Source organism: Pollachius pollachius, assembly GCF_949987615.1.
Source record: "Pollachius pollachius genome assembly, chromosome: 11".
Lineage (NCBI taxonomy): Eukaryota > Metazoa > Chordata > Actinopteri > Gadiformes > Gadidae > Pollachius > Pollachius pollachius.
The window spans coordinates 5288838-5310933 of NC_136944.1; the positions used below are offsets into that span (position 1 = coordinate 5288838).

The following is a 22096-nucleotide window of genomic DNA, read 5'->3' on the forward strand; positions in this document are numbered from 1 at the left end:
TTTTTAAACATCAAACCTTTTTCTTCATTGCCATCTATCATGGTTAGGCAATTAATCTTAAAAGCAGACGCTCTTCCGCCCTACAGCAATCGATAAATCAAATGCTCTGACAAATAACACCTTCAGAAATTACCGGCTTGTAATAAGCTTGTTAAATGATTGCATATGGCTTGAATAGCTGCTGGCTTACCTTTCTGTCTAGCTGAGCGCACTCAGCCTATGCACTCATTGCACATGACAGGAGTCTTCCACAAGGCTATAGGCAGATATATTGCTGAAGCTAGCGAGCTAGTCATGTTTTTTGGGGGAGTGGCTATTGAAGGAGTAATGAAGGGAGAGCTAGATTTTGTGTTGGATGCTGTCTAAATCTAGACTACTCTGGCTGGTTTCTCCCCATTGCCTACTCTTCATTGTGGACTGCCACCTGTGTATCCAATTAACAAAACAATATTTTGAACTACATTTCAATTATTTAGCATAATTGCCCAAGTAATTTTTTGGTCAAATTGTGATTGTGACCTAACTCTACTCTCCTAACGCTGCTGATTCACTGTGCTTCATTGGCTATATCGTAAGCCAATCGGAGTGCTTTTTACATTCCACAATCACTATCTGCCTAAGTCATCTATTTCACTTGGGCATTTTTGACGCTAAATACAAGATTAACCTTAAAATACGACTTGGGCAATTATGCTACGTGGCCAACGGTTTACAAAGCTATTCCACAGAAAACTAGCTATCCAATGCTCGGCAAACTCTGCTTTTGCGCACATCCATCCGCCTTCCTCAGATTACGAACACTTCGTCCCTCTCTCTAGAAATCCACGATAGCAAGAATAAATAAAAAAAATGGTCCACGAGGGGAAAAGTTTCTAAAATCCTCTTGTTTCTCCATTTGTTGCATTAAACACCGGCCACCGCCATCTGTTCACTCGGAGCTGCGGTCGCTCCGGTCGACGGGGGTGGCAGCTGCCACCCTCGGCCGCAAAGAGCCCGGCCCCGCGCTCCGGCCCGGCCCGCTCTAAAAATACCTCATCCGCTCCCTTAATGGACTCTAACACTCAGATACCGCGCCGCCGCCGTCGTCGCACTCACCGGTCCGGCGGGGAGCGGGCAGGCAGAGTTCTTTTTTCAAAATAAACCAAACCGCAGACAAAGAGGCTAGTTTGGATTGGCGTGCCAGTTGGGATTACCAGGCATTGTAGGCTCCAACACTCTCTCCCAGACACAGCCACATACTTTTAGGTCCAGCGGGGGCAGGCCGCAGAGTTCATGCTTCATAATAAATTGAACAACACACAAAGAGGCTGGTTGGAGTTGGCGAGAGAGGTCGGGATTAGTGCGTATTATGGAGTCGAAAGCTCTGCCAGACACAGGAATGAAGAGAGAGAGGCCGGAGAGTGGCTCACAACACTGCAAACCGACCACAAACAAACAGGCTGGTTTGTGTAGCTTGTTAGCCAATTTGTATCAGCACACGCTATGGATTGTTGTACACTACAGCCCGTTACTCTTAGGTCCAAAAGTGAGCGAACATTCGTCTTTCAAGAAACCGACTCACAAGTCTCTCACAAAGAGGGCAGACGGTTCACTTGGCTAGCCAGTTGGCTCTACTGTGTTGTATGGCGCTTGTTTAATATTGTGGGGTTTTAACGATGTTGTTACTTTTTCATGACCGGCTTGTTATCTGTGTACATTTGTTGGGTGTAAACTGTGTGTTTCTGCTGAAAAAATATTTTCTCTAAGGGATAATGAAAATAAACTCCCCCTTTCCCCTCTCTGCCCATTATATACTCATCTCTCCCCCTTCTTCACCCCATGGGGTGGCATGTGGCTCAGGGGGTAGAGCAGGTTGGCTGGAAGATTGCTAGTTCGATCCCCGGCTCCACTCCCTGCGAGCGTCGTGGTGTCCCTGAGCGAGACGCCTCACCCTGACTGCTCCCGACGAGCTGGCTGTCGCCTTGCATGGTTGACTCTGCAGTCGGTGTGTGAATGTGCGCATGAATGGTTGAATGTTAGGCAACATTTTGAAGAGCTTTGAGTGGCCCCTGGCTAGAGAAGAACTCTATAAATGCAGTCCATTTACCCCTCTCTCCCCCTTCCTCCCCCATTCCTCCCCCTCTCTCCCCCCTCCTCCCCTGCCAGGCAGTAGGCGACTGAGATGGGCGTTCGTCCAGGACCCCTGAGCGATTCCCTGTGGTGGCCGCCGCCGCCGCCGCCGCCGCCGCCGCCATCAAGCCATCCCCCGCTACGACTCCTCCCCCTCCTGCTCCTCCTGCTGCTCGCCGGCGCCCCCTGCTGCCGCGCCCGGCCCTTCGGCGTGCCCACGCCGGCGGTGAACGTGGCGGTGGTGTTCAGCGGCTCGGCCTACCAGCAGGAGATCAAGGGCAGGCTGAGCCGCGAGAACTTCCTGGACCTGCCGCTGGAGGTGAACCCCATCACGGTGCTGGTGAACAACACCAACCCCCGGGCGCTGCTCACGCGCATTTGCGACACGCTCACGGCCAACCGCGTGCATGGCGTGGTGTTCGAGGACAACGTGGGCTCGGAGGCCGTGGCCCAGATCCTGGACTTCATCTCCACGCAGACCGCCGTGCCCATCGTGGGCATCAGCGGGGGCTCCGCCGTCGTGCTGCCCTATAAGGTCGGTGTGAGGGAGGGGGGATCTGGGGGGGATCTGGGGGGGCTGTGAGGGGCTCTCATGTATGGGAAGCCCACAGACGCATACACACATCACTATAACACACACGTGCAAATTGAGAAATATGCAATTTTTTGTGGACACAAAAAGTTGCTTAGCTGTACACAAAGCTGAAATGAACACACACACACACACACACACATACAGAGCCAATGCTTAATTTCATTGCACTGATTATCTAGTGCAAGGCTATTCATATCGTAACCGGGACTCCCAAGAAAAGCAACCAACACATTTCTTTATTTTGTCAAGTGCTGTGGCATGGGTCAATTTAGCAGGACACATTGTGTATCATTCATGACAAACACAGACACCTGCTATAGCTCAGCAGTGGAAACAGTGGAAACACATTGTGTGTGTGTATATAAAACAAAAACACAGAGCCAACTTGTATCTTCCCAGAGAGGACGCTGGCTCCTTGTTAAACCCTACAAGAGGCCCAGAGAGCCCTTTACACCAAACCTGTTTCAACACCACCCGAGGTGAAGGCGGTTACATCCACTCAAAGGCCTCCTGATGTCCCTTGTCAGGTGTTAACGCTTGTCACACACATTTTGAAGCAGGATGAGTAAAGCGCTTATATCGCCGTCTCCGTAATTCATTCACTCAATTTTGCATTTTGTTGTTGTGATCGCTGAGATCATGCCCTCTGAGTAAAATCCCTTATTAGGAATTCTACAGGTGGGAGAATAACAATGTTCAGAGTAGGTCGTTCTTATTTCATGATTTTGTACAGTGGCGAACAAGCGCGAGGAAAAGTAACTGTCCATGGTGCTGAAAACAAGTTAGGAAGATCAGCTGTTTTTTTTAACCTTTTTTCTTTGCCTCCTCTGGTTTGTCTCGCAGCCCTATGTCCCAAGTCCTAACTGTGGGTATGCTTGAGCAAGACACTGAACCCCAACCTGTTCAATAACGACAATAAATAATGATGTTTTCTTTTTTAATTGCTTTAAAAAAGTAAAAAATGCGCCTTCATATTTAGAACTGATGACATAAGTTAATTACTATTATTTTAAAAAAAGAAAACTGGAAAAATGTTAAACCGCTTTGTATATATTAGAATAGTAGACAGTAATTTGATATCAGTATGTCATTCATGTTTGGGAATAAACCTCATTCAGATGAGTAGTCATGGCTCTAATCCCCCCCCCTTCCCGCTGGGCAGACGGTCGTCCAACACATATGTCGCCATGACTCCCACCGTTCACAGCGGGTCCGCAGATTATAAATAACCCAGCCCTCGAACCCAATCAGCCCCAGAGCGACTTTCAACTCGTCAATAACTGCGATCTGTAAAACCATGATCCTTTAAATAATCAGTTCAACACTAGTCTCCCCAACCTCCTAGAAGCGAGTTACGATTAAAAATGAATGAGGATACAAATTATGAACCATGTTTTTGACGTGTGATCCATATTTTATGAATTGATGTCTGCGCTGTCACTGAAAATTAAAAAAACGACAATGGAGACATTGTCGTTGTTTTAATTTGGGTGATAGTGCAGACAGGGCAGATTGTAGGTTTGAATTATTTATGAACGACATCATTTAGAGAATAGACTGCAGTGGCCCGTGGTGGCAGCGGAGAACCTAGGGCTGTCCAAACTATTCCTCTCTGATCCATGGAACGATGTTGACTCACCCATTACGACGTAATTATGTAATGTCCCGCAGCATATATCAACCGAAGTTCCGTCGGTTAGAGTTTTGAGAAATTCAGAAAGTTAAACGGGGACAGGATTGGTTCCAGTGGTTATTCAGTTATCAGTGTGTGTGTGACTCGCAACTGAAATGTGTTCTGCTCAGTTGTCCTCAGTAAACCCTGTTGGCTTCCCATAGCTAGCAACAAAAAATCACTGTGGATAAAAGTGTCAAAAGAATGATGATATGTAACATGGAAGTATGTGGAAAACCTTGACTGTATCTTGTATCCCACATCTTAGATTTAAAAAGTATTATCTTATGATAAATGGACTGCATTTCTATAGCACTTTTCTAACCAGTAGCCACTGACAACACGCGCTTGACAATATTGCCTCACATGCAAACGTTCACACACCGACGGCGGTGTCCACCAAGCAAGGCGACCTTCAGCTCGTCAGGAGAAGTCAGGGTGGGGCGTCTCGCTCAGGGACACCTCGACACTCAGCTAGGAGGAGCCGGGGATCGAACTAGATACCTTCCGGTTACCAGCCAAGCCGCTCTACCTTTATAAGTTCATAAGTCTATTATCCTTTTTCGAGAGCATTTTATAGATCGGAACAATCAAAACAAATCAAAAGAACAAAAGCATGTGACTACAAGTTTCCACAACACAACTAAATAATCTGCAGAATAGCCTCAGACCTGTTTTGGAAAAATGGGCCTTTTTAAAGCCGATGTTTTCTGAATTCGTCATATAAATCCCAACGTGTCGGGTCGTCTGGAAAAGCCAATGTGATCCAGACAGCCCTTCAATGAGTTCTGCCGGGAATGCAACTAAAACTGTTTTAATATCGTCAATCGATCATGGATCAATGGCTCCCCTCGGGAATCAGTAGAGCGGGCGCGACAGCAGATCGATTGATAACTGTTACCCTTGTCAGAGCATGCGGTCGGAATGCTTAACAGCTCAAATGTAAAGATTTTACTTTACTAAGCATTTCCATTCTCAGACCAAACAGCTGATACAAACATCGACCGGACACACACCCAAATCAGGTCCCTATTATCAAGGCGAACGTCCAGAGGCCAATAACTATAAGGTGGGACTCCAACCCAAACCCCAACGTTTGGAATATTGACTAAAAATAACAGGACATGATGGCAGCAATCAAAACAGCCACTCAATAAAATGAATGTTCATGAGCATTTATATCAGGATTTGATTTCAGGAGTTTGAGGCAGACTTACGACTTAAATTGTAAGCCGTCTCTTCGCCGAGCATACTAGCAAAACCCTGACAGTTGACTCAAAAAGACTCAACACTGATTTAATTTAACCAAAAAGGGAAATATCCTACATTAAAGGGACCTGTACATACAATGTGTAGTCCAAAAAACCCAACAGATTTCGCAGGTAACTCTTCCGAGAGCAGCCCGGTCATTGTGTCTTTGGGGGGCTAACGCTTAAGCTAGCATGATTCATTTGTTATTATTTCAACTGACATTTCAGACAGGTAAAGGTACTTCAAGGTCGTGTCTGTGGGGCATGGCATCCGATGTACCGGAATAAACCCGATAGGCCAGGCCTGGTGAGCCCAGGGTTACGAACATGTCTGCTTTCTTTCAGTGTTTATCTCTCTCTCTCTCTCTCTCTCTCTCTCTCTCTCTCTCTCTCTCTCCCCCCACTATCTCTATCTGTCTGTATGTCTGTCTGTCTGTCTGTCTCTCTCTCTCTCTCTCTCTCTCTCTCTCTCTCTCTCTCTCTCTCTCTCGCTCCCCACTATCTCTATCTGTCTGTATGTCTGTCTGTCTGTCTGTCTGTCTGTCTGTCTGTCTGTCTGTCTCTCTCTCTCTCTCTCTCTCTCTCTCTCTCCCACCCTCTCCCTCTCCCTCTTTTCATCTCCTCCTAAAACAGACTAGCCTTTCCATTTGAATCCCCCTTGAGTTCAGAGAGAGGGATGAGACCCAGATACAGAGCAGAACTGCCTGTCCTGACCACGGGAATGGAAATCTCAAGCACGCATTCCAGCGCATTAACCGGAGCCAAATATGGAAAAAGGGGTCAAGTCAATTCCCCTCCGAACAAAAGTGTACAGACAGTTAATCACTAGTGAATAAACGGGACGAAAGAACCATCTTCCAGGGTGAGAGTCAACATGGAGGCCTCTGCTTAAATTAATTTATATCGCCTCCCCTCCCTAGCCTTTCCATCGGGAGCGGGATATTTATGGACTCATTAAGCATTTCCAAAGCTACCTTAAAGGAACTCAGACGTCATTAAGGAGCAAGGCTTTGATGTTCAAGGATTCCTACAGGTGAGGCTGGAGTCACCTGAGACTACTTTTAAGCTGAAGCCTTATTAACCATTATTACTAGGAGTCCATCACTCTAACTGCTAAACTACCATACCGGCATCAAACTAACAACCACCCCCAACAGTGTGACTGTTCTACTGTGGTGAAAGTTCACTAACCTACAGTACGGCTAAGAGGGAAGATATCCTCAATCAAGCGTTTGTGTGTAGGTTTGTTTATAAGTTCATATGTTTGACTATTAGCAAAATGTCCTCTCTAACCAATACATGACATGCCCTGAAGTTTAGGTGCCTTGCTCAAGAACACCTCCCCCAAGCCTCAACCAGGAAGTTACCGGCATCAAACTAACAACCACCCCCTACCCACTCTTCCTCTACGATGCCTCTCTCGTTCACGTCACATCTCAGTTTGCCACAACACTGCAGCGAAGCTTTTATAACTCCACACCATCGTCATAGAAACGTCAGCGTGTGGTGGGGGGGGGGGGGGGTGTTGAAGCGTCTGTTCCTTGCTTGTGAGCACTGCTCGCCGTGACGTCAGCCAATGAGGACACGGACGGTGGACACAGGCACCGGCATCTAGCACCACACTGGGCGCCAACGGCAGACATATGCTACGGAGAGGGAGACGGAGAGGGAGACGGAGAGGGAGACGGAGAGGGAGGGAGAGAGAGAGAGAGAGAGAGAGAGTGAGAGAGAGAGAGAGAGAGAGAGAGAGAGAGAGAGAGAGAGAGAGAGAGAGAGAGAGAGGGATATAGAAGGTGTGTGGAAGAGAGAGAGAGAGGGAGAGAGGGATAGGGATATAGAAGGAGTGTGGGGAGAAAAAGAGAGAGAGAGAGAGAGAGAGAGAGACAGAGCGTGAGAGAGGGGATGGAGAAATAGGAAGCGAGAGTAAGAAGGGAGGACAGAATGAGATGGAAAGGATGTGAGAGAGGCCGAGATGGAAAGAGAGAGAGAGGGAGAGAGGGAGAGAGGGAGAGAGGAAAAGAAGGAGAGAGGGAGAGAGGGGAGAGGGAGAGAGGGAGAGAGGGAAAGAGGGAGAAAGGGAAAGTGTTACAAAGAATAATTGACTCAGATTCTGTCCTACAGAGCAGTTGTATTTTCTTGCTTACTTATCTGCGTATTCATATATATTATTTATAATATGAAATTGTCTTGAAACACATCGATAGTATCACCAACTGAAGGTCCCCGGTGCTTCGTGTTTTACTTCCTATAAAAATACCAGACATGACAACTCATTTAAATAAACACTTATTTTACCACTTCTCTACTGATACCATCTAGCAGACACTTCCAGTGAATTCAGATACCGGTCATAAATGAGCAGACAGGGCTTCAGGCATCTCAGGATCCCTTTAGTGAACATACGGGTTCAAACCACAATCCCCGACCAGGAGTCAAACTCCCGACCCACTAAAGACCATCCTGCGGTGCTATCTAAAGTGTTTGTTTTGGCAAACAAACATGTTCCTCCGGACATGATACCCGACCCTGATCTTGATCTCTGCATTAAGACTCTAATCTGTGGGTGGATATAATCCTCTATCGTCTGTTACTCACCCAGCAGAGCAATGTGTAAGAACCCTCGGCCTCTGATTGGACGAGGTATCTTGTTCGGTAGAAACCCCTCCTCTTCCGATTGGATGAGTAATCACTAGCCCTGACCCTTTACTACGACATTTCTAACATGTGGCTAAGAAGGTAGAGGGGGTTGGCTGTTAACCGTGAGGTTGCTAGTTCGATCCCTGGTTTGAGTTGTCGCTGAGCAAAATACCTCACCCTGACTGCTCCTGATGACCTGGCTGTCGCCTTGCGTGGTTAACATCGCTGTCGGTCTGCGAATGTGTGCATGAATGGGTGAATGTTGGCCAATATTGTAAAGTGCTTTGAGTGGCCACTGGTTAGAGAAGCGCTGTATAAATGCAGCCCTTTTATCGGGGGGGACCTTGGCAGTGTAGTGCAAGGGGCGTTCAACTCACAGAAGAAAGGTACAGGTTTCAAAGCCCCCAGTCCAACCCATTAGGCCTCCTGGAGCAATCTCAGAACCGCTGAGGGACCTTTATCTAAATCCACTGTACTGTGACTAAACCATCTGCTAAATGACTCCATATTTCCAAAGGCGATCAGAGGTTGCAGCCGCTGAGTAAACCTCCGTCGTTTGGTGACTGTTGCGTCGCGCGGCCCGCTTGATTGCAGGCGACAGTGTGTTCATTGGAAGGGCTGTGATGTTTGGACAGTACTCTCAGCCGTCCGGGAACAGACCGGTTCAGAATCTAGGATCCGGGCCAACACTGCCAACCCCCCTCTCCCCCCAGTCCCTCCAGCCCCCTCCTCCCACAGCCCCCAGGCTCAGTGTGAGCCCTGCTTTCGGTCGTCGGGGGACAGGCTGACTGAACAAGGGTTTAAAAGAGCGAGAGCAGAGGGCTGTGGGGGACGGAGCTGTTGGCTGAGGGGTGTTGCGGCTTTGTTTCAGAGATGTGGAAAACAAATGCTCTCGATGTGTGTTTTAACACGTGTTGACACGCGACAGGCCTTTATATCTGTATGCTTCAGCATGTCCATGTGTATGTAATGATTATGGATATGGGTGTAAATACTGTACGATGGGTTTAATCTCACTCGTGGTGGCAGACACAGGCGAAGACAAATGCATGTGCTTGCTAATTCTGGCGCTCTCAAACACATATGCACCGCATGCATGCATACACACACACACACACACACACACACACACTCTGCACATACATATGCATGCATACACATCCCTCACACACGCACACACACACTCCACATTAATATGCATGCAGACACATCCTATAAACATCCTGCACACACACATACACACACACCAGGCAAACACACAAACATACACACACAAAAACACATACCTATTCATGCAGGCACATCCCCCTCAAACACACACACACACACAAACACACACACACACACACACACACACTCCACATACATATAAATGAACACACATCCCTCCACAAACGCACACACACAATCTACCTACATATGCATGCACACACATCCCACACAGAAAGACACAAAGACACACACACACACACACACACACACACACACACACACACACACACACACACAACACTCACACATACACTCCACATACATATGCATGCACACACATCCCACACACTGAGACACTAACACACACACACACACACACACACACACACACACTCACAGTCACACAAACAAACTAACACACATACACCATGCACTCGGTTGCAGCTAACACAATCAGTAGCAGCGTGGGCTAAACCTTTCGAAAAAAGGAAATAGTGTGACCAACTGGCCAAGATAGAGAGAGAGAGAGAGAGAGAGAGAGAGAGAGAGAGAGAGAGAGAGAGAGAGAGAGAGAGAGAGAGAGAGACAGAGAGAGACAGACAGACAGAAAACGAGTGGATCCACACGTACATACACACAACCAATATCACCCCAGGGTGCTCCGTGACCGGCCTGCATATCGTGGCTGTTCAGGGGGTAGACGTATGGAGGGTAGAGACCCCTGTTACTCTAGGAGATGTAAGGTAAATGCAACCAACATTCTCATGAAAAAATATTGATGATCATGTGCTTTTTAAGTTATACTTTAGGACTTTAAAAGAGCAGATTATTGAAGGGCTTAATTTAATATGTTCCTTTTTAAGTTTTCTTGCAGTTGAATTTTTTAAATTATTATTAAGTTTTTCTTTTCATAAATATGGTAACAAACTGACAAAGATCAATGTCATGAATACAATGTGTTGATGTCTGTTTCTGGCCTTGATTTGATAAAAGGATGAATGCATAAAAACCTGAAGCTTTCAATGTCTTTAAATCCATTTTTGAGACTGCAGAATATTATGATGTTGGAGATCTGTGTGTTTTAAAGATTAGTTTAGGTTCAGGTTTTAGCTGACATATGCAAATGAATGCAAATTAGCTTTATTACGTCAGTTTAGTGAGGGAGAAAGGTGTGTGTTGGGACCAAGCTGCATTCGGATTCATCTGGATAGTCTCGATTAGCATGAAGATGCAGACGTTTATACTGTAGTATCACAGATATAGACTTCCTGTCCAGGGATCCTTGCTTCTCTTCAAGGTCACAGTTTGGAGAAAAGACAGAGAGACAAGACAGAGCACTGGCCATGTTGATCGCCCAGTCAACCCCCCAAGGCAGAAGTATGGCAGACAGCCAGCGCTGGCAGAGAGAGAGAGAGAGAGAGAGAGAGAGAGAGAGAGAGAGAGAGAGAGAGAGAGAGAGAGAGAGAGAGAGAGAGGGAGAGGGAGGGAGAGCGGTAGAGCTGGTGAAAGAATAAAATAGAAGAGAGCGATACCAGCCGATGAGGCAGAGAGAGGGGCATAACATGGGCATGAGAGAGAGAGGTAGAGACAGTGAAAGAATAAATGAGCGAGAGAGAGAGAGGGCGAGGGAGACTCGTGATGAATGGGGCTGCATATCTTGCCAGAGTGAATCACAAGACAACTCGCTGGCTGTCATCACATCTTCTACTAACCGCTTCACCACCTCCATCACCACCTCGGTCAGAACCTCCATCACCAGCCCCATCACCACCACAATCACCACCTCCACCCTCTCCTCGATCACCATCCCCGTCCTCTCCTTGATCACCAACCCCCCCGCCCCCCCCATTCTACTCCATCACCACCTCCATCATCTTCTCAATCATCTCCTCCATCACCTCTCCTCCCGGTCTGTTGAGTCCCAGCCCCAGCTATTATTACTCCACCTAGCCCAAGTCTTGTAACGTCTGGCTCAGTAGTGGAATCCGTCTCTCGTCTCCAATGACGGGACCTCCTGTTTACTGCTTCCGTCTGACGTTAAAGGTAGACCAGAAGGCCTGCTACTTTGGGGAAAACGGAATACGAACTGAAATATACTCCTGCATCCCAGCCCCAACCTCCACCACCCCACCCGCGACACAGAAGGGCCCAGACTGGTCGTAAATTAACTAATTAATCAGCCCTCGTTTAAGATCACGCTCGTTAAATGGGGTGAACTGATGGCGGCGGGCTGGCCGAGCGAGAACACCGCCATCATTCCTCTCTCTTTCTCTCTCTTTCTGACTACTGATTATCTATGTGTAGCTCTCCCTATCTCTTTATCGTAACGGCTCTCTCTCCCTCTCCCTATCTCTTTCTCTCTCGTTCCCTATGTGACTCTCTCCCTCTCTCTCTCGCTCTCCCCCTCTCTCTCTCTCCCTCTCTCTCTCTCTCTCTCCCTCTCTCTCTCTCTCTCTGCCCACCCGTTCCCTATGTGACTCTCTCTCCTCTCCCTCTCTCTCTCTCTCTCTCTCTCTCTCTCTCTCTCTCTCTCTCTCTCTCCCTCTCTCTCTCTCTCTCTCTCTGCCCACCCGTTCCCTATGTGACTCTCTCTCTCTCTCTCTCTCTCTCTCTCCCTCTCTCTCTCTCCCTCCCTCTCCCTCCCTCTCTCTCTCTCTCTCTCTCTCCCTCTCTCTCTGCCCACCCGTTCCCTATGTGACTCTCCCTCTCTCTCTCCACCCAGGGCGAGGGCTCCACCTTCCTGCAGCTGGGCTCGTCCATCGAGCAGCAGATCAACGGCATGTTCAAGGTGATGGAGGAGTACAACTGGGACAGCTTTGTGGTGGTCACCAGCCTGTACCCGGGCTACGAGGCCTACGTGGACTACATCAAGTCCTCCTCCGACACCAGCTACTTCCTGTGGGACCTGCAGGAGGTGCTGACTTTCGACATGTCGGCCGACGGCACCAACGACCTGCGTGCACGCCGCCTCCTCCAGCAGGTGGACACCCAGGTGCTGCTGGTGTACTGCTCCCACGACGAGGCCCAGTACCTCTTCACCATGGCCGCCGAGGCCGGCCTCATGGGGCCCGGCTACATCTGGATCCTGCCCAGCATCGCCGTGGGCAACCCGGACGTGATGCCCCCGGAGAGCTTCCCGGTGGGGGTGATCAGCATCATCACGGACCGCTGGCGGACCAGCCTGAGGAAGAGGGTGAGGGACGGCGTGGCCATCGTGGTGAAGGGCGCGCAGAGCTTCCAGAAGCAGCGCGGCTACGTGCCCGAGGGCCACAGCGACTGCCAGAGCCCCGTGAAGCCGAGCAACAACGACACGCTCTTCAGGTGAGGGCTGCAGTCCTAACGAAACACTGTCGCTTTAAGACAATGACCTGCCCTTCAGGTGAGGGGTACAGTCCTAACGTAACACTGTCGCTTTAACACAACAACACGCTCTTAAGGTGAGGGGTACAGTCCTAACGAAACACTGTCGCTTTAACACAACAACACGCTCTTAAGGTGAGGGGTGCAGTCCTAACAAAACACTGTCGCTTTAAGACAACGACACGCCCTTCAGGTGAGGGCTGCAGTCCTAACGAAACACTGTCGCTTTAAGACAATGACCTGCCCTTCAGGTGAGGGGTACAGTCCTAACGTAACACTGTCGCTTTAACACAACAACACGCTCTTAAGGTGAGGGGTACAGTCCTAACGAAACACTGTCGCTTTAACACAACAACACGCTCTTAAGGTGAGGGGTGCAGTCCTAACAAAACACTGTCGCTTTAAGACAACGACACGCCCTTCAGGTGAGGGGTATATTCCCAACCTGACCCTATATTATTAACACTAACCCTTTGAAACTATGACACCCTGTTCAGGTGAGTGGTGCAGCATTAACCTGACACTGTCGCTTTAAGACAATGACACCCTGTTCAGGTGAGTGGTGCAGCATTAACCTGACACTGTCGCTTTAAGACAACGACACCCTGGTCAGGTGAGGAGTACAGTCCTAACCAGACCCTATGTTAACCTAATATTAACCCTTTAAGACAACAACACGCTCTTCAGGTGAGTGGTACAGTCCTAACCTGACACTGTCGCTTTAAGACAATAACCCCCTGTTCAGTCGAGGTGTACTTTCCTACCCTAACACTAACGGTTTAAAACTATGAACCTCTGTTCAGATGAATGGTCCAGCCCTCACCTGACCCTATATTATCTTACCACTCACCCTTTAACTATGAAGCACTGGTAAAGTGATGAGTGGTACATTTCTTACCTCACCGTAACCCCTTAAAAACATAACCTCCCCATATAAAACAATGCCATTATTTTACCAAAGGTTAATTTGAGGCATTCTTTCAGCGATGATTCAATGTTTGTGGGATGTGGTTCAATGCGGTAATTAGGTTGGCTGTGGTTAAGTAGATTGGTTGTGGTCAGAGGTTTTGGTTAGAAGAGGTTTAATGATTTACATGAGTACTTGTGGTTGCTAACATCAGGGCTCGTGTGTGTCCCCGGCTGTGTCCCTCTCTGGCCCATCCCAGTCCATCGATCTTGGTGCGTACACCAGCACTGCAGTACACTACGGTTTGTAAGGCAGCGATGAGTCAAGAGCCCCGTGAGGACTGAGACATTGAGAGGCTAAACAGTGAGGAGCCATCTGCTAACAGACAGCAGTCTATTCTGAGAGAAGCCTGTTCATCACCCAACCAGGGACAACGCTCTTCTGTCAGCACTCCAGTGTGTGTGTGAGATTGTGTGAGAGAGTGTGTGTGTGTGTGTGTGTGTGTGTGTGTGTGAGAGAGAAAGTGTGTGTGTGTGTGTCGGTGTGTGTATGTGAGTGTGTGTGTGTGTGTGTGTGTGTGTGTGTGTGTGTGTGTTTGAGAGTGTGTGTGTGTGTGTGTGTGTGTGTGTGTGTGTGAACCTGTATGAGCGTGTGTGTGTGTGTGTGTGAGCCGTTATGAATGAGTAAGTGAGTGTGTGTGTGTTTGTGTGTGTGAGCCTGTATGAGTGTATGTGTGTGTGTCTGTGTGAGTGAGCAAGAGAGAATGTTTTAACAGTTTAGCACCTTGAGTCCTGATTGGGTTAGGTGTGTGATGTCTGAATAGGGAGAATCACGCGGCGACAGACTACAGCAGTGTTATGAATTCTGTTTTCTTTCTAGCGGTTGTCGGATGGAAGGTTGAAAGGAACCCACTGGACTACATCAACCCCCCCCCCCACCCTGGGGGCTTTTCTTTATACACACACAACCTCACACACATACAGGGATGCACAAACACACACACAGTGACATACAAACACACACATACACAGGCATGCACACAAACACACTTACACAATACTCACACACATACACATACACACACACACACACAAACACACGCACACACACACACACACACACAGAAATCGTTTTTGTGGCCTATACATTTCAGAGCAGCGTCTGGCTGGAGTTATTCTGGTCCAAGGGGAGGCTGGGTGAAATAATTTATCACAAACAAATGTATTCAATAAGACATCTGTTAAATGTAATGCATTTCATCTTTCACAACACTTTTTCATGTATATTATGCTAATGATTTCCAGTCGAAAACCTCCCGGTTACATTTTGAAAAACTGTTCTTCTCATAAATCAGAGGCTCCACTTGGAATTTATTTGGACAGTAAAGATTTGTTTTGCAAATAGACGATTTTTCACTTTTGTGTTGGTCGATACAATACAGCAGGGAGACAACAAATTGTGATATTACCGCCAAATGATGTTGAAGTTGCAACTTCAGACACAAACTACCAACACAAACACAAAGAAACATCATCCAACAACAGCCAGCAACCGCCGAGGGGTTCGGCACTCTGGCTCGATCTAAGGGTTTGCTGGCGTTGTTCGGGCAGCTAGCAAGCAAATAAAGTAGACTATTTCTGGACAATTTAGAAATAACTTTCTTGAACAGTTCCACCACTTATGTCACTATTCGCGCTACCATAACAGCAACAACAAACAAAAGACCAATCTATACTAACCTTGATTTCGGATTCCTGGAGCTACTTTTCCAATGTTAATCTTACAATGTGTTTATCTGCAGCCTCCCCTACACGTCCGTGTGGATTAAAGCTGAACGACAAAATATAAAACCTTTCGTTGTTTCTCTCTCTCTCTCTCTCTGATTTCAGACACATGCTGAGCGTGAGCTGGGAGAACAACGACTTCTCGTTCAACAGCGATGGATACCTGGTCAACCCCTCCATGATCATCATCACTCTGGACAGAGAGAGGCAGTGGGACAAGGTTAGTCCACCGCTGCTGTTGACTCCTCAAGTCATTCAGAGAGAGAGAGAGAGAGAGAGAGTCACATAGAGAATAAGTGGTCAGAGAGTGCAAGCGAGAGAGAGAGAGAGAGAGAGAGAGAGAGAGAGAGAGAGAGAGAGAGAGACTCACATAGAGAGTGAGCATTCTGAGGTTGATTAGAGGTAAAAGTCCTAGTAGCAGTTTGCTTGTGGCTATGAATGTGTAAGCAGCCTTTTCATATATACAGGGCATTTAAATGGAAAGTGGGCAGTCAAATATGTGTAGGCAAGGCAAGGCAAGGCAACTTTATTTATATAGCACTTTTCATACACAAGGCAGACTCAAAGTGCTTCACATATAAACATTGTCATACAATAAAAAAAAAATAGATAAGTAAAAGAAAACATAAGCAAAGAAATGAGTAAAATAGAAAGTTAAAAAGGCATTTTAGCAATAAAATAGAAAATAAAGGCAAAGAAAAAAGCTAAAAAAGCTTTTTAGATTTAGCAGAAAGCTAAAGCAAACATAACAGTCTTCAGTCTTGTTTTAAAGGTGCTCAGAGTTGGGGCAAGTCTTAAATCCTCAGGGAGTTTATTCCAGCTATTTGTTGCATAGTAACTAAATCCTGCTTTCCCATGTTTCGTGTTTACTCTGGGGATAATTAACAGATTGGTCTCAGAAGATCTTAGTGTTCTAGAAGGCTTATGTAGTGGAAGCATATCAGTTAAATATTTTGGGCCTGAACCATGTAGGGCTTTATAGGTTAGCAACATGATTTTAAAATCAATTCTCTGACCTACAGGAAGCCAATGTAACAATTTAAGAATTGGTGTAATATGTTCAAATTTTTTGGTCTTTGTTAGAACTCTAGCAGCAGCATTCTGAACAAGCTGAAGCTTCCTCAGAGTTTGTTTTCGGAGACCTATAAGGAGACCATTGCAGTAATCAAGCTTACTAGTGATAAAGGCATGTGCAAGTTTTTGTAAGTCTTCGGTGGACATGAGCCCCCTAACTCTTGCTACATTTTTAAGGTGATAATATGCAGATTTTGTAACTGATTTGATGTGACTGTCAAAATGTAAATCTGAATCCATGATAACCTCTAGATTTCTGGCTTTGTGTAACATATTTGGTGGGAGAAACCGATTCATGTGAATATCGAGATACTTTGCTTCTGCAATACTTATATCGTCAGGTTGACTCAAGAATGGAATGTAAGCCAGAAATATCAATGTAATCTTAGTGGAAACGTATTAATAATACTCTCCTACAGAGGATGCTATAGCGTATTCACCTCCAGTTGATTGGCATCAACTTTATTTTGGTCCATTCATCCATTTTAATATTCAATACTTTAGCGGTCAAAGAGCAACATGTAGAACCTGTTGTGACAGAAATTTCGTGGTTTACTTTATCTGTTGTCATTTTAAGAGGTAATAAGCCTGTCTAGCCACATATGCATGATCACGCCATGACTCTGCTATGACAGTGTCATTTAAGAGCTGTGCTGTCATTGGCTGCAGTCTCTGGAATGCAAAACGCTGAGAGATCTGATGCATGTTGAACAGACAATAACCCCTAAATCTCACGAAAATGGGTTCCTAGCCAAGTCTTCACACCAGCCACCCACTCACGCACACAAACCGACACTTAAACACACACACACACGCACACACACACACACACACACACACACACACACACACACACACACACACACAATAAACACACACGCACACACATAAACCCATACACACACATTAACACACACACACACGCGCACACGTAGAGACACACACATACAGTACACACACAAATAAACACACGAGCACACACACACAAACACACACACACACAAACACACACAAATAAACACACACGCACACACATAAACCCATGCACACACACACGCACACACGTAAAGACACACGCATACAGTACACACACAAATAAACACACACGCACACACACAATAACACACACACGCATACCTAAACACATGCACACGCACGCACACACGGACACACGTACGTGCACACACAAAGAGCGTAGACTGCAGAGATGCTGTGGTTAGAAGATAATAGGTTTATTTGCTCCGGAGGGGGCAGATGTGCAGCACGTAGTCAGTCGGCATTAAACAACAATAATGCAATAAGACAGACAGAGTGAAACATCGAACACATTCACCATCCATCAGTGTAGGTCCACCCATGTGCCTTGTGAGAATTGGAGATTGCTTTGTTTATATGTTGTGTGTGTGTGTGTGTGTGTGCGTGTGTGCGTGCGTGTGTGTGTGCGTGCGTGTGTGTGTGTGTTGATCATGTGGGGACTTTAAACGGCTGTGAATGTGCTGTGAGGACACAATATTGCTGTATGTCTTGTGTTGGATACACTGTGCTGTTACTCCCCTGTGAGGACTTCAGACTGATGTGTTCCTGTTTTTTGTGAGGATTACAAACAAGTGTATGTTTATGTCTTGTGATCACTCCAAACCGGTGTGTTTGTGTCTTGTGAGGGCTCTGCACTGGTGTAATTGTGTCTTGTGAGGACACGAAACTGGTGAGTGTTAGGGTCTTGTGAGGACTCCAAACAGGTGTGTGTCTGTGTCTTGTGAGGACTCCAAACTGTTGTGTGTTTTTTCTTCTGAGGACCCCAAACTGGTGTGTGTTTGGGTCTTGTAAGGACATCCTAGTTGTATTCAAGTGTATTTGGGATGGGTCTGTCCTGTGAATGTCGAGCTCTCTTCCACAGATTCAGTAAATTATGCTGAGTTAAACTTCAAACAGAGGTAAACACCCTCTGGCGTATCGGTCACACATTACTTCTTATCGATCGTTGCTGTTTTCTTCCAGGGGTGGTTTCTATTCAGGACACCGACCGCCTACTCTGTATGGGCTGACGGTACGGGGTCCCATATGTTTGGGCTGTCAGGGATGAGAGGCATGAGGAATTGCTTGGTTCACCGTCAACATCACGGTCTAGTGACCAATAGAAGAAGGTTTTTGATCTGCATGGGAGCACCATCTGCGTTGTGTGCCGGGGAGCGGAAAGCATCCCGCAGCACTGCCTCTCCCCTGAACCAGTCGGCTGACGACCACGTCGGGGTTAGTTGACGTCTCGTCTCGGACCTATCAGTCCTAGGTTGTATGTTATATGTTATATATGTTATATAACTCTTGGGGAAGGCTGCCCAGGTAGCCAAAAAGTGCCTGGTTTTCCTTCTCGTTACTGAGATGTTAGACCGAAGAAAACTCATTTGCTGTAGGGTGTAGTTGGATGTAGCTTCTGGTGGCTTAATAGGCGTTGTTTGACACTTGACATTTTCTTACAGTGTACTCATACTGGCCATGTTGGTGCTTGCTGTACATAGTAGCCAATCACTTCTGACAAGCAGTTTTGTTGTAACATATTAGAGCTGCTGGATCCGAGATTACAATTGCATTGACAATCAATGAGTCTCAATCTATGCTCAAAATGAACATTATTTTTTTTTTTCATATTTTTCATACATCATTAATCATTTCGCATTAATACAACAAGAAGATTTTCTTTTTGTTTTGTCACTTTATTTTCTTTGAGCCTTCCCGTCTTGCCATTGAACGTTAGCATCAAAAATATTTGTTCAATCCCAGCACTGGGAACATCACAACTGATCCAGTCAAAGTCACCTCCATGAATCCATGTTCTGACAGAGAGCACACAGGGAAGCTGGTTCATCTTCAGAGCCATCCCACCACATCTGTTGTGTGTCTGATCTTCTACTCTTGTACCTACCTCCTAACCTGGTTTTGAAAAAGGGGACATTCACGTTAACATCGCTACTGGGAAGGGCTCTACACACGTCTCGTGTCTCGTGTGTGCATACAAGACAAATGACGTGCACACACATGGACACAAACACACACACACACACACACACACACACACGCACACACAATGTGGTACTGGATTTAAATAGATTTAGGAGTTAAGCATCTCATGGCTTTGAACAATGAACTCAAATTTATCTTCACTTCTCAAAGTTTATAGAAGAAATTATGTGTGTTATACAAAGAGATGGAAGGATATTGAAGTGACAAGAGTGTTTGACTTCCAGCAGGGAGCACGTTCTGGGTTTGAGCGGTTTTGACAATGGTCGCAGCTTACCTCTCTCCTGTGTCTGAAGCCAAACCTTTCCCTGCTCCCTAATGACATACTGTATCTTCTTCGTTCAATCTATCTTAGTTAAATAGGGCTTGTGTTGTAGAAAAATGTCTGCCTAATCGATCCTGGCAGCAATTAGAGTATCAAGCCGAAACTCTAAGCAGAACATAAATAACACTTTGTTCGGTAGTGAGGATAAAGTTGCTAAGGAATGAAACGTTCCTCTCTTGTTTTTTTAATATCTGTGTAGCTAGTATAGGAAATGAAATGCCATACGACTCCAATGGCTTTCCACAATGGAGGTTGCCGAGAAGTTGGAAAGACAAAATGCTACCCTGCATTTGTAGTACAAGGGGTTTTCATTTTGCAAGTTCGAGAACATACTTTTCTTTAGCGGCCTCAAGTTGTGATGCTATACACAGCAGGCATCACAGACCTGACACCCTAGCCTGTTTATATATTAGTTAAAGATACCCTTCTGTCATTCAGAGCTTTTCCGCGGCAGTCGTCTGTGAAACGCGGTTGGGAAACCTGATGTAAACGTCAAGGTAAACCCGGAGCCTGGAGGTGAAGGAAGAGGTAGCGGCAATACATGACAGAGAGCAATGAGCCCCACCGGAGGGAGATCACCCCTGCCTTGACTGCTAAACGGCATATCAAATCTTTGGCCGAGACAGCGGATACATCACAAACTCTATCTGAGATTGGACCAGGACATTCAAGAAGGAGAGCAGGATGTTAATATTTCATGATCTGCCAGGAAGAACAATTCGTATATTGTATGGAGAGGGGGAGAAAGGGATTTTCTGTGGATTTTCTGTGAGTGCATCAATAGATTCTTGGCATAGGTGGGATTCGAACCCCTAACCCTGGTTGTCTGACTGTTAAAACCATGCTCATTTCATCAGTGAAGCAGGACAGGACTAAATAAAAGTTAGACCCCTCATTGCTAACTATTTGGCTTTTAACCAAAGCGACTTCTGTTCATTCAGGAGCAGATTGGGGTTTTCCATATTGCACAAGGACGCCTATACGTACACTTTGGACATTTAGGGCATCAAACCCAGTGCTTTAAGCTGGGCCTCAAACACTGCTCTAGCCGCTGCCCATTTAGCTTAAAAAGGAGTTGCTGAGGAAATACTCACAGATCCCAAGCTTTTAAATTGTATGTATCTTGTATCAGATAAACTGTAAGCCGGTGAAGCCCTGCTGGCCACAGGTTCTGCTAAGCTAGGTTAGACCCCCTAGCTTGTAGAGATTAGTTTAAAGGAACAAACACACTTTGGGCAAAATACCAAACATTCAGTTTGCCTCCTTCTCCCTCAGCCAGCACGGTCTCCAACAAGATAAACATTTAGACTACCGTGTGAAAGCCACATTGGCAAGTTACATAAATGTTTGCTTGTAATTAAAAACACCTAATTTGGTCCCGACTTGGTGATTAACCTTGGTAATTTATCTTGCACCTCACTTGTGGTTTAATGTGCATGTGAGGTTAAAGGAAATTAGGCGATGTTATGGAACTCAGATCAGTGAACACTAATCACAGCACAACATTACCATTCTCATTGCACAAATGTTGATAAGTTATTCCTGGGGAGAACTGTAGTTATCTATTCCTGTTTGACAAAGTGGAAATCGGCTTTAATTAACACGGGGGGTTCTGTGTTTATGGTAATCTGTCTGGATCGCCATTTCCCAGTTATGAGAGCAAGTCTGCGATGACTGCACTCGAGTGATTTGTTTGTTTGTGGAATCACTTTGTTGTGCTCATCAAGGACTCCAGAAAACTTTCTCTGAATTAAAGAGGAGGACATCTACTTTGAACCATGCATTTAACCCCTGGGCACGGTCTCTCTCTCTCTTTCTCGCTTGCTTACTCTAAGACACTCTCTCTCTCTTTCTGACTCTCTCTAACTTCAACAAATTCTCTCTCTCTTTCACTTACACGAACACTCTCTCTCTCTCTCTCTCTCTCTCACTTACTCAAACACACTCTCTCTCTCTCTCTCTTTCTCTCTCTCACTTACTCTCGCTCTTTCTCTCTCTCTCCCTCTCTTTCTCTCAGTCACTCTCTCTCTCTCTCCCCCCCTCTCTCTCTAACCCTCTCTCACTCTCTCTCTCCCCCCCCCCTCTCTCTCTCTCTCTAACCCCCTCTTCCCCCCCCCTCTCTCTCTCCCCCCCTCCCCCCCCCCCCCCCCCCTCTC

At 46.4% G+C, this 22096-nt stretch overlaps 1 protein-coding gene across 1 annotated transcript in view; it reads left to right on the forward strand.

The window, feature by feature from the left end:
• Positions 1-2161: 2161 nt before the first annotated feature.
• grin2ca (glutamate receptor, ionotropic, N-methyl D-aspartate 2Ca) overlaps positions 2162-22096 on the forward strand; it is a gene marked incomplete at both ends in the record, with an annotated part of 43202 nt that continues 23267 nt past the window's right edge. Inside the window, 3 exons of the mRNA XM_079747068.1 lie at positions 2162-2644; positions 12198-12796; positions 15632-15746. Of these exons, the coding sequence (XP_079603194.1) occupies positions 2162-2644; positions 12198-12796; positions 15632-15746 (1197 nt within the window). The remainder of the gene's footprint in view (positions 2645-12197; positions 12797-15631; positions 15747-22096) is intronic.